We start from the raw sequence: 13,334 nt of genomic DNA, 5'->3' as shown, positions 1-13,334 counted from the left end.
CACTCTGAACCAGTTTTTGGAAACATTGCTAGCATGTCAAGAACACTGAGAGAGCCTCCTTGGAAATTATCCAATTCCTTAAGGTACTTTCAACACCTGTGAGTGACTGGGCAGAGGTTAAAAAAGGTTAAAGTCAACTCTGTTGATTCTGCTACTCAGATTAAAAGGTTAAGAACAACCTAGGCACGTGAATAAATAAAATGAATTCAGGGGAGTGGTTCCTATTGCCCTAGCCACTCCTCACTCTTTCCTCCTGTACTACCTTTCCGTAAAAACTGCAAGTCTTTCTTTGGTGTGCCCATGGCTCCCAACCCTTTCATGGGCTCAGAGAGGATGAGAACCCCGCTAACTGTTGCCCAAGGGTTCAAAGATTCAAATATGTACACTAAGCACAGATACAAGAAATGAATGTCTCCTTCTCTCTGACACACATACATATACATTACCTTCTGCATTTTCATTTACCTTTAGTTTTTACTTATGAAATGGGTGCAGGATTTTCAAACATCAGAGGAATATATACTGGAATAGAGAGTGCAAGTTTCTAGCAATTCTATCCTTCAAAGAAAACAATATTAAGTTGTTTTCCTACAATTTTTCAAGTTCATGGAGAAACTTTTGGGTAAAATAAAATCAAATAATTTAAAACAGTTATTGCATTCATGGTAGATTTCTGTGAATGATTCTCAACGAACAGACACTAAAAATACAAATGCTAACATCAAGAGACCCACGTTTTACTGAGGTTAAAAGTGGATCCCTGTACTTGTAAAGACTGGGAATTTCTGCTCTTGCTTAACTATTGCAGCAGCTGCCGCGAGTCAAAGTTATGCCCTTGACTGCAAGGAAGCAACACATGCAGTTACAACACTCCAAGGGGGCGGTTCTGAGGGTCAGATGCTCCAAGGAGGCGGTCGTGAGTGACAGCCGCCGCCTCCCACAAACCCTTGGCGTTTTGGTAAACAAGGAGACTCCAGCCCTCAGCCTGTAAATGAGGGAGGAACTTGGGGGCGGAGCCAGGGCTCCGGATGTGCTACTTCGAGAAGGCCTCCTATTCGTGGTTCGCAAAGGGCGGAGGATGTGGGAATTCTGATTGGTCTGATTCCCTGTCCGTAAGGGGATTGACGTCCAATGTCCCGCCGGGCCGCGCCTCTCGGGGCCGCGCTCCTCCCTTCGCGGGTAGGTGCCCGCCCCGAGCGGCAGAGCGCGTGCGCATGCAGCCCCACGCAGCTGCCAATCCCGCCCGCCGCACCACGCACCCTAGCAGTCAGTGGGTGAGGTGGGAGCCGCGGAGGTCACCGTGGGGAGGCGGGGCGGGGGCAGCATGGCAGCCTCCTTACGGCTCCGTGGAGCCGCCTCCGGCCTCCGGTACTGGAGCCGCCGGCAGCAACCGGCAGTGGCCAGCCTTGCAGCGGGTAAGGACCTCGCGCCTTCTTCCCCAGTCCCTCCTCCGGCCGCGCGCTTCGCGCGCCCTGATGACTGAAGAGGTCTTTTCACCGGAGGCGCTGCGGTTGGATCGGGGCTTAAAACCCAACATTTTGACTGGTTCCAAGGCCTGGCCTCTTCTGCGGCCCGCGCCACTAGTGCTTCCCCCCATTCTCCCCACCCAGATCTAGATGAATGGGGTTCGGCGTCCTTTTTGGGACTTAGGAAGGAATGGGAAGAGCTTGGGGTAGAGAGAGGAGTATTTGGGTCCGAGTCCTGCTTCTTTGGAGTTAGGGCTTTGAGGACAATTGGAGGGCCCAGCCCCAGGGGCTACCCCTTAACCACCCCAGCGACCCCTGGCCTTGCAGCGCTGGCTGGCCTTGCAGCGCGCCGGGTGGGCGCGCTCTCCGGCCGCAGCCCTGATTTTTGTTTTAATCACCTTAATTGTTTCTGATGTTTTTACACAAGTGAAGTCTTACAAATCAGGTGATCAGTCTTTCCAGCAAAGTTTTAAGTCACCCTTGACCGGCCAGGCGGGCTTCCACCGCTTCTCTGTAACTGGGCTACCTGAAGATGGCACTTCTGTCAAATTATTAACCAGAATACTTTCAACGTTCTCAAAATTGTGGCCTGAACTATCCTGCTTCCGTCCCCTCCCACCCCTCATATCATTATAAGTTATGGAAGCTAACCATCGATTTAGGAAGAGGCAGTTTTTAGACCCCCAGAGAACTAATCTTTCATTTTTCAGATGGAAGAACCTAAAGCCCCTTGGATAAGTGAATTAGGATATTACAGCAGGATCTAGAAAGTAGTCCTTGATTCTTTATGATTCCTGCACTTTTCTTCTACAGCAGGATTCCTCTATAATTGGAAAATAGGTTGATTTGTGGGGAAACTGCCATTGTCTTCCTGTAAAATTTTTAGTTTTGAAAATGCACTATTTAGCACTCTCATACTTGGGAGATTGAAAAAGCCTTGGTATTAATTTTTTCTGATCTTTACTTTAAAAAAAAAGGCTGGGAATTGAGTTCTTAACAGCTTCCCTTCCTCCCCCTCAGTAAAAATCTAAGCAGAAGAGTGAATTTCCTCTCTGGCTTTAAAAGGGAAAGCTTCATATGATGGGAGAGAACAGATGTCTGATACAGAATCACAGTAATGAGATACAAACTCACAGAAATTGCCAAACTTGAGTGTAACCACTGTTTGAGCTACATGTATTGAACTACAAAAAATGCCTCCTACATTGGAGATACTTAAAAGAAATCACTCTTCTGCAGTAGTAAATGTAGCACCAGTTTTCACATGAATGCACAATTCTTTCAGTTTTGATTAGTCAAGGAAGACATACGTGCTGTTTAGTGGTTTTACAAGGTGTTCTAACGGTATTTTAATGAACCCTTGAAGTACCTTTTAGAGTTACAGGAAAGTTCTTAAAATTTATGGAAGAAGAGTCTGAGGCCTGTGACTATAATAAATGCTTCTGTAGACTGGAAAGGCCTACCTTGAAATGCTGGTAGACTACTTTGGCATATAATCTTGTTCTTTGACCCAAATACATTGTAAGAATATAGATTTATGACAAATTAAAAAAAATTTTTTGTGTGTGTGTGATGATTGTTTAAAATGCTTCAGTAATTGTTTTTACTCTGGAATTGTTTTAAACATTTTTGTTAATTTTAATTTACTACAAAAGTGTTAACTTTTTTGATGTTGGAGTCTTAAAAGAAAAATTATGTGCCAGTTTGGAGTCTAGGGACATTAAGAAAAAGAACTGTGTTCAAATAGTAACATTATTTAGTGTTCTGAATTCTGTGGGATGTTTGTCTCCATGGTATGTTTAAGATGTTTATATCATATGGAGGGTAATATTATAAAGATCTATACAGTTATTTCAGTTTGAAAAAAATGACATCTGAAAGTTGCTGGTAATAGCATGTCTTACTTTTAAAATATTTAAAGCATTGAAAAGGAAATAGGAAAATGAGAACTATTAAACTAGACATACATTACTATTTCATCACCATTTAATAAAAGTAAGTTTTATGTTTTATGTTAAAAGGTAATTAAATTTAGTTTCAGACTTCTTTGTACAGACAAAAAAATGAGATGTTGACCCTCTATAGTCATTTGATTCACTAACAAGTACAAGGAAAAATAATTTGTAACAGGTCATCTTAAAACGACCACCTGACCAAAAGTGGAGTGGGAAAATTAGCCAGCATTATAGACAGAAATGGGAATACAGTTCTTTTTTATTATTGGCTCTTTGTGTGTGTACGAACTCTGCCTTCAAAACAGCATAACTTGTTGTATAAATCAAATATATGCCATTTTTTCCCTCTTTACATTAGCTTCTAGGGTTGCACATGAAACTCTGAAAAGCTGCACATGGTTCTGGGGACCAAAAGTTGACCTTAAACTTGTGAAATTGCATAAGGAGAATACAGTTGACCTTTGAACAAAATGGGTTTGAACTGCATGGGTCAGCTTATGCATGGATTTTTTTCAATAAATTTGTACTACAGTTGGTTTAACCTGCAGATTTGGAGCAGGTTGTGGAGGGCCAACTGTAAATTATACTTGGATTTTGTGAGGAGCGTCAGTGCCCCAACCCCACTCATGGTTCAAGGGTCAACTGTATTTCTAAAATAACTTGACCCAAATAATAAAGGCCTTTATAGAGTAAGTCACTACCCTTAGTTTAGTAACTCTTAGCATTAAAGCAAAAAGAATGCTTATGACGTAATATGTGATAAAGTAGGACACAAAGTTGTGTGTGCAGTATAGAGTCTCATAATGAAAAAATGCATTCAGAAGACTGGACGGGCTATACAAAACGCTAACTGATTATTTTTGTGTAGTGAGATTAACTTTTTCCCTTATGACTTTATACTTTTTTGTATTTTTCAGTTTTCTACAATGAATTACTTTGATGAGAGAAAAAAAACTTTTAGAAGTGTAAAATAATTAACCCATTACCAATTTTTGCATTTTGAAACTTAGAGTCGCCTGGTTTTTGGTGGCACTTCATGTTACCAAGATATGGATAACTTTGTCCATGTCCCATTGGAGAAAAGGTCATAATCTGTACATTTACATCTATATATTTAGAAACTAACTTTGCCAAATTTTCTGGCTAGTTTCTTCTTCCTCCTGGCTGCCGCTTAGGTAGTGTTACGGAGAGTCACAAGAGTTTGCTGATTAGATACAATCTTTTCTTTAATCTCTAGTTCATTTCCTATTACATACTCTGATTTTTCCCAGATTTTTCTAAAAAGATTTTTAAAAAAGATTTTTCTAAGTCTTTTACTTAGGGCTGCCAATCTGTGAACAGTCATTTGCAGAGAGATGCAGGTACCATAATTGGTTTAGGTAATTTGGAACTTCATCATAGGTCTGGGAGGAAAGGATATTGGAGACTCAACCTGCAGCGTTTGCTTAATGGTTGCTGCAATACAAATTACCTTTGATGGATCCACTTTATCACTATTTTTACTCTTGCTTCAGCACTGACTTTTATCCTCATTTGATGAAAACTCTCTCTAGTTAGTAATTCATTCATATAACACTATTAAACACTCACTGTGTGCCAATTTATTTATTTCATTTATTATAAAAGTAGTCATAAAAGTTATATGCACATGGTAAAAACTCAAAAGATTATAAAATGAAAAGTAAGAGTCTTTTCTCTAACTCTGACCCATCAGTCCAACTTTCTAGCTGTAACTGCTGTTTCTTAAGCATCTTACAGAAACTTGAAAACGTTTAATGCATATGTATTCTTTTCTCTCATATACTGTATGTTATTATATATAATGCTCTGCGTCTTGCTTTTTTTCACTTAATAACATGTCCTGGAGATGTTTTTCCTTATACTTTTAGATAGATATATCACATTCTTTTGAACGTTACATACTATTTCATTGTATTGATTTTCTATGAAATATCAAGTACCTTGTTAATGTATATTTAGTTATTATAAATTAAGTGCCCTGTTAATAATGTGTATTTAGTTATTTATAATGTTTCTGTTGTTACAAACATTCCTATAGTAAACTATATTTTTATGTTGTTCAGAGTTTATATATAGTAGAGGTCAGCAAACTGTGGCCCAGTAGCTGGGTCCCTGTTTTTGTAAATAAAATTATATTGGAAAACAAGCACAGCCACTTGTTTTTATATTGTGTATGGCTGTTTTAAAACTATAGTGGATGAGTTGAATAGTTGTGACAGAGGCCTTGTGGCCCCAAACTGAAATTGTTTACCCCCTCACCCTTTAAGAAAAACTGTGCTGACCCCTTACATATAGTATAAATTCCTGCAAATGGAATTACTGGATCAAAGAGTATGTACATTTTAAATTTAAATTTTATAATAAAATTCAAATGTAGATCCCTTTTCAAATTGCTCTCTAAAAGGATGACATAAAATACAGTTCTACAGTGTATGAATACATATACAGTGTATATGTTTTATCAGTCCTTTCTAACCAGGTGTGAGTTTATCAAAGAAACACATTTGTCCAGCTGATAGGTGAAAATGGTATTACATTGCTTTGTTTTGCATTACTCTAGTTATGACAGAAGTTGAGCATTTTTTCAAAGTTTTTTTTTAATATTTTCTGTTAACTGTCATTTTGTGATTTTGGCATACTTTAAAACAATGGATTATTTACATTTTTCTTCCAGTTTTTAAAGTTATTTGCATATATAGTAAAGTAGCCCTATTTCTATTGTGTGTTGCAAGTGTTCTTCCTAGTTATTTGTGTTTTGTCATGTTTGTGCTTTTTTTTTGAGATGTGCTAAGTTTTTCCCCCTTGTTTTTTTGTGAACAATTTCAAACAAAGTATTGAAAGAATAATGCCATGAACATCTGTGTACTCTTTGCTCAGTGTCAACGGTTGTTAACCAACCTTTTGCCATATTTGCTTTATTTCTTTCCAAGTATATTCATATCCCACCTGTATCATTTGAAATTAAAATGCAGACACGATGACACTTTAAACCCTAAATGATTCATTGTGAATCTCCTAAGAAGGACTGTCTCCTACATAACCAAATTACCATTACCTAAGACAATTACACTTCCCTGGTATCATCCTAATATACAGCTCATATTTAAAATTTCATTATTTTCCTTAGAATGTCATAAGACTTTCACCCCCAACACCCAAATCCAGATCCATTCAAACTTCACATGTTGCATTCAGTTGATATATCACTTTAGTATCTTTAGATTGAGAAATGTCTTCTCTTGTTTGTTTTTTCTGTAAACATGTTGACTCTTTAAAAGCAGCTTTATTGCAATATAGTTGACTTACAATAAACTGCACCTGTTTAACATTTACAGTTTGCACCTGTTTAACATTTACAGTTTGATGGGTTTTGACGTGTATATACCTGTGAAACCATCAGACCATCATCACAATCAAGACAGTGAATGTATGCATTCACCCCTCCCCCATCGGTTTCCTCATGCCTCTCTACATACTCAAACATCTATAATTGTACAGTTTCACTGGCTAGATAGATTCCTATCTTGACAGTTGTTTTTTGTTTCAGTTCTTTAAAGATGATGCTCTCCTGTTTTCTCACTGGCTTTGTTTCTGACAGGAAATCTGCCTTCATTCTTATCTTTGGTCCTTTGTACATAATGTCTTTTTTCTGCCAGTTGCTTTTGAGCATTTTGATTATGATGTGTCTTGGTATAGTTTTCTTCATGTTTCTTGTGTTGGGGTTCACTGAGCTTGGATGCATGGGGTTTATGGTTTTCATCAAATTTGGAAATTTTTCCCATTAGTTCTTCACATATTTTTCTTGTCCCCACTTTGCTCTCCTCTCATTTGAGGACTCCAATTTCACTATGTATTTGGCTGGTTGAAGCTGTCTCACTTTTCACTAATGTTCTTTTTATTTTTTAAATTCTTTTTTCTGTGTTTTGTTTTGGATAGTTTCTGTTGCTTTGTTTTTAAGGTCACTATCCTTTTCTTCTGTAATTATATTATAATCCAGCCTATTGCTATGTCCTTTTACTACTGTATTTGAAATATTTTTCATATCTGTCTTTTCTATAGCCACCAGTCTTTATTAACTCTGCCCTTACTGTGGACTGAATGTTTGTAACCCTCCAAAATTCATGTGTTGAAATCCTAATCCTCACTGTGGTAGTATTAGGAGGTGGAGCCTTTTGGGAAGTAATTGGGTTATGAGGGTGGAGCCCTCATGAATGGGATTAGTGTCCTAAAAACAGGAAGGAGAGCTTGTCCTCTCTCTCTGCTCTCCGGAGATACAAGAATATGGTCATCTGCAAGCCAGGAAGTGAGCCCTCACCAGATACTGGATCTGTTGCCTACTTGATCTTGGTCTTCCCAGCCTCCTGAACTGTAAGAAATAAATGCTTGTTGTTTAAGTCATCATAACAACTATACTATGGTATATTTGTTACAGCAGCTGGAATGGACTAAGACAGACCTAGACAGTCACTTTTATGTTGGTCTTTTTGCCTCCAGGCTCTTCCTTTAGTTCATCCATTGTACACTGCTGCCTCATTTCTGTCCTAAAGCATGGGTTTGGTCAGGTCATTTCTCTTGCCCAAACCTTTCAGTAACTACCTATCTTAGTCTATTTGGGCTGCTGTAACAAAATACCATAGATTGGATGGCTTATAAACAGCAGAGAACTATTTCTCACAGTTCTGGAGGCTGGGAATTCCAAAATAAAGGTGCTGGCATATTTAGTGTCAGGTGAGGGCCCACTTCTTGGTTCCAAGACAGCCATCTTTTCCCTGTGTCCTCACATGGTGGAAGGGGATGAGGGAGCTCTCTCTGGCCTCTTTTGTAAAGGCGTTAGTCCCGTTCGTGAGGGTTCTCCCCTCACGATCTAATCACTGCCCAAAGGCCCCACCTCCAAATACCCTCACACTGGGAATGATTTTTTCAACGTAGAAAATTTGGGAGGACCAAACATTCAGTCTGTGGTACCACCACTTGCTTACAAAATACACTCAAACTGTTTAGAGCATACTTCCCAGCCTTCCACATTATGGTTGCATTTTTTTTCTTGCAATCTTAATCTTGCTGTTTTGTTTCTTTGTGCGTCCTGTAGGAAGAGTGGAGGGCACTTAAAAATGAAGAACCTAGAGTCAGATTGGCTGAATATGAATCTTGGCATTACAACCTTATAAAGTCTTGGGCATTTTATTTAAACTAACCAAGTGTCAGGGACCTGAGCTGGAAGATAGGCTTAATGATGGGATGGGATGACAGTGCTATTTATAAAGTACTGAGTATAGTGTCTGGCATGTAGTAAAATTGCCACAAATATTAACTTTTATTCATTGTTTTCTTGGCTTTCCTATTTCCTTGCATATACTCATGTGCATACTCGTTCCTTTTCTATACGGAGCTCCCTTTGTTCCTACTCTGATTCCACTTGAAAGCCTACCCATCCTAGAATACTCAGGTCAAATGCTAGCTTTTTCAAGTTCCCAAACCAGATGAGTTCTTTAGTATCAGCATTATTTTTCATACTTTATCCTTCACTTTCATGTTTTAGTGTCTGTGTACATAGTTGTCCTCTTGTGTTTTAAGCTGGTTGAAAGCAAGGACTGTATGTCATTTGTGTCTTTGATGGCATCTGCCATGGTACATATGATAGTTGCTTCATACTTGTTGAATGTGTGAATGAATTATGGTTCTACCTTGCCATAGTTAAGTGTTTGACTTAGAGTGAGTTCCCTGTTAAAATTAACTGCATTTAAATAATAATATTCCTAGTTTCTAATGTTCTTAGTTAAATTATACCTTTTCAAGCTTAACACAGTAGTCAGGCATGCTAGGTGTTAGTATTAGAGTTCTCTTACAAAGTATACTTCTCATTCTGCTTAATATCAAAATAAAAATTCAGTGAGGTGTCATTTCTCTGTCATTAAACCCCTTGTGAACCAGAAAGTTAGGCACAGGACTCCTGTCATACCCAGCATATTAAACTCAGCACTGGTAAGGCGATGATGCACGGGAATGACACCCTCTTTAACAGAAATGTTAGAGACAGTCATGGAGTTCATAGGAATGAAATGTGCTTCTGACCCAAGAAGACCTCTATTTCTTAAGCATTAGGGCTTCAAATCATTTGCTTTTAGGAAATCTCATTACATTGAGATTAAGTTGAAGGAAGAGCAGGGATCCATTAGTTGGGAGGATCTGAAAAAGGGTGACTGTGATTAGTTGGTGCACTACAGTGTTTTAAAACTGGAGTCCTTGAAAGAAAAAGGAAAAATAAAGCCGGGAAATGATACGGAAATGGGCAAGTGGAGTTATTTCTCTTTGTTCTCTCACTAGACTGTGAACTTTGGAGGGCAAGGACCACATCATGCTTGTGTCATAGTACTTCATGCAGTAAATACTTGAGTGGAGTTCTAAATCTAGAAATAGAGAAATCGTGTCTAATATTATTTTCATGGTGATGCGAAGCCTGTCTGCTCTCTTGCAAAAAGCATTACCTTGAATTGTATGCCCCAGTGTGATTTCAAAAAGCCTTTTGTAAAAAGGAAGAAAATCAAATCAAACAAAATCTGCATACAGCTTTTTTTTGGTGTGTGTGTGTGAATTTATTTTTGGCTGTGTTGGGTCTTTGTTGCTGTGTGCGGGCTTTCTCTAGTTGCGGCAAGCAGGGGCTACTCTTCCGTTGCGGTGCGCGGGCTTCTCATTGCGGTAGCTTCTCTTATTGCAGAGCACGGGCTCTAGGCATGTGGGCTTCAGTAGTTGTGGCTTGCGGGCTCTAGATCACAGGCTCAGTAGTTGTGGCTCATGGGCTTAGTTGCTCTGCGGCAGGCATGTGGGATCTTCCCGGACTGGGGCTTGAACCCATGTCCCCTGCATTGGCAGGCGGATTCTTAACCACTGTGCCACCAGGGAAGCACTGCATATAGCATTTTAAGAACAATTTTCTTTTTCTGTAAATGGAGATGCCTCTTCTCTGAAAGTGCGCGGAGTTGTCATCTCAGGGTCCCGAGACTGTTACCCTGGCCATGGAAAGCCCATGGAAGTGTCCCCCCCATTTATAAACTGGTGACTTCTGGTTGAAATACATTCGTCTGGGTTTAACATTTTTATTAAGATTGTTTTTTATACCATTGGAGGGGATGGTTTCTATAAATGTGGAAGTGGGAAGGTAAAACGTTTTCCCATTCTTGGACCTTGTCCAAGATACAGGTTTTATTGAATACTTCCAGTTTTTAATACACATTATTAGAGAAGGTAATATAGATAAGAGAATCTAGGATACTTCACTTAACAGGTAAAGTATATAATAGGTATTTAATAAATGATAACATTAAGTTTATTGTTAAAAATAGTAAGGGGATGTTATAGAGATAGAAAGCAGAAGAGAGAATGCTTAAAATTTTATGATTGCTTCCTGGAGAACTATATACTCAGAAGTTAGTCTGCCTATACATTGTTGATATCTTTAAATGATCATTAGTTTAAAACTAATATTTAAAAAGTTTTTTTTAATAGAAAATATCAAAATCACAATGACTTCTTAATATTGAGTGAATATTTACAATAAAACATGTTATCTGCTCCTGTTAAAACTAATGTATTGAAATCAGTGTGTTCTAGGTCAATGGCTTCTAAGACTCCAGTTGGATTCATTGGAGTAGGCAACATGGGGAATCCAATGGCAAAAAATCTCATGAAACATGGCTATCCACTCATTATTTATGATGTGTTCCCTGATGCATGCAAAGAGTTTCTAGATGCAGGTGAACAGGTAAGACCTTTTCTTAAGATTTTTAAAAATTATTTATTTATTTATTATTATTATTATTATTTTTGGCTGTGTTGGGTCTTCGTTTCTGTGCGAGGGCTTTCTGTAGTTGTGGCGAGCGGGGGGCCACCCTTCATCGTGGTGCGCGGGCCTCTCACTATCGCGGCCTCTCTTGTTGCGGAGCACAGGCTCCAGACGCACAGGCTCAGTAGTTGTGGTTCACGGGCCCAGTTGCTCCGTTGCATGTGGGATCTTCCCAGACCAGGGCTTGAACCCGTGTCCCCTGCATTGGCAGGCAGACTCTCAACCACTGCGCCACCAGGGAGGCCTCCGATTCTTTTAGATTTTGATGTTTAAAAATGTTTTCTAGATTTTGATGTTCCACATTCAAATAAGTGACATCTTCTTAGATGTATACACAATGGATTTGTAAAGTTAACTTGTTAGTTTTATTTCTCTATATGTAATATTATATATGTATATATTATATGATATGTAAAATATGTGTACATACACACACGAGAAAGTTTACTAGTAACTGAATTTAGAGTTTTTTTTCAAGATATGAAGGAAATTCTTCTTGTACAAGTTGTAGAGTGGTAATTGGGGGCTGAATGTAATCCCAGAACTGGGTGAATACTAAAAAATTCCTGTGAAATATAGAAAATGGTTAGAGAACAAATAAATAGTCAACTTTTAGGTAATAGCCTTGAAATAAATACTGAGAAAATGCAATGCGTGCATAAAGAACAGGTTTAAGCAACTTAGAGGCTCCTTGCAGATCTGGATATCCTCCATCTCCTTCTCCATCATGGTTTGTATGCCATCTGGGGGTGGCAGCAGTGTTGTTTCAGGATGTGTGAGTATCATCTTGGAACTTTTCAGGGTAGGGTTGTGGCTGATTATGCCCTTATAGTCTCTGAATATTGACACTGTACCACCAGTGCAGCAGGTTTACTGATGACCTTAAGTAGCTTAGGGACTTAGACTTGTTGGAGAGGTTTGATCAGTTCTTTGTTCTGGGAAAGGTGGCTTTACCATCTTCAAGGATGGTAAGGAGTTCCAAGTTGATATTCAGTCTGGGATGGATTGTTTTTTTGAGGAGATGGATATTACTTTTTGGGATAACACATCTATTTGATGTTGGCACTTTACAGTGGTTTATATATTTATTTGTAAGAGTAAAAACGGTACTTGGTCTCTAAACAGAGGAAATATCTTCAATGAAATACAGAATTTAATCAAAGTAATAACAGCATATTCTTCTGGCATTTTGGAGAATAATGTTCCCGAAGTTTTCATGTGTGTGTGTGTTTATGAAAGATCACATGAATTTCTCTTCCTCTTTCTACCCCTTCTAGTAATACAGAGGTGGAAATTGAATGGAAACTGATTTACCCTGGACTGGCAAAGCAGAAGCTTAGGGCCTTTCAAATTGTGACCAATGCCATTACTCTTCCCTCTATTCCTGTAGCACTTAACAACTTGCCTATGGAGAACTGAAATGGACATCATACCTTTGTGAATCTCTTTTCTGCTGCTTGCCAGATTTCCGGAGCTTTCTGATGCTCTGCCTGAATTACTTCATATTCTGAAGTTATCCTTTTACCTCCATTCCCCAACAAAATTCTTATTTTTTTAGTGTTGCTTAGGTAGGTGTGAAGGAAGGCCACCTTAAGAATAAGACTTACACTTGAGTGAAGGAGACATTTACATTTTAAAAGAGAGAGAAAAGAAACTAATATTTAATGAGTACCTCCTACGTGTCAGGTTTTTTACTAAATATTTTGTACATATTATCTAATTTTATCTTTGTAACAGAAGTATTTTCAGGAAACTGATGCTTGGAGAAGTTAAATAACATCCCCAAGGTTGCACAGTGAGTGAATGGCAAGAGCCAGGATCTGAACAAAGGTCTGTCTTTGACTTTGGAGCTTTAGCTCTTTTAATTACATGATATGTAGTCACTAATGAAATTTATGTATGAGACACTTTTAAGTGTATGTGTGGCATCTTCCTTGATGATTCTGAAATGTAGCTACCTGTTACCTATTTATAAACTAGTCTACTAGAAAATAAAGTGCCTAGATTTCTTTTGGATCAGTTAATGTCAGGCCAGTAATGATTATATACCAC

General features: G+C 38.6%; 1 protein-coding gene across 1 annotated transcript in view; it reads left to right on the top strand.

Annotated features, from left to right (window-relative positions):
* The first annotated feature begins 1,223 nt into the window (after positions 1-1,223).
* Positions 1,224-13,334, top strand: part of HIBADH (3-hydroxyisobutyrate dehydrogenase) — a 105,698-nt gene continuing 93,587 nt past the window's right edge. The window contains exons 1-2 of the mRNA XM_024755091.1: positions 1,224-1,415; positions 11,041-11,201. Of these exons, the coding sequence (XP_024610859.1) occupies positions 1,325-1,415; positions 11,041-11,201 (252 nt within the window). The 5' untranslated portion in view covers positions 1,224-1,324. The remainder of the gene's footprint in view (positions 1,416-11,040; positions 11,202-13,334) is intronic.

This window comes from Neophocaena asiaeorientalis, unplaced genomic scaffold, assembly GCF_003031525.2.
Source record: "Neophocaena asiaeorientalis asiaeorientalis breed wild unplaced genomic scaffold, Neophocaena_asiaeorientalis_V1.1 scaffold36, whole genome shotgun sequence".
Classification (NCBI taxonomy): domain Eukaryota; kingdom Metazoa; phylum Chordata; class Mammalia; order Artiodactyla; family Phocoenidae; genus Neophocaena; species Neophocaena asiaeorientalis.
The sequence above is the reverse complement of the archived record's forward strand: the minus strand, read 5'-3'. Positions and strand labels throughout refer to the sequence as shown.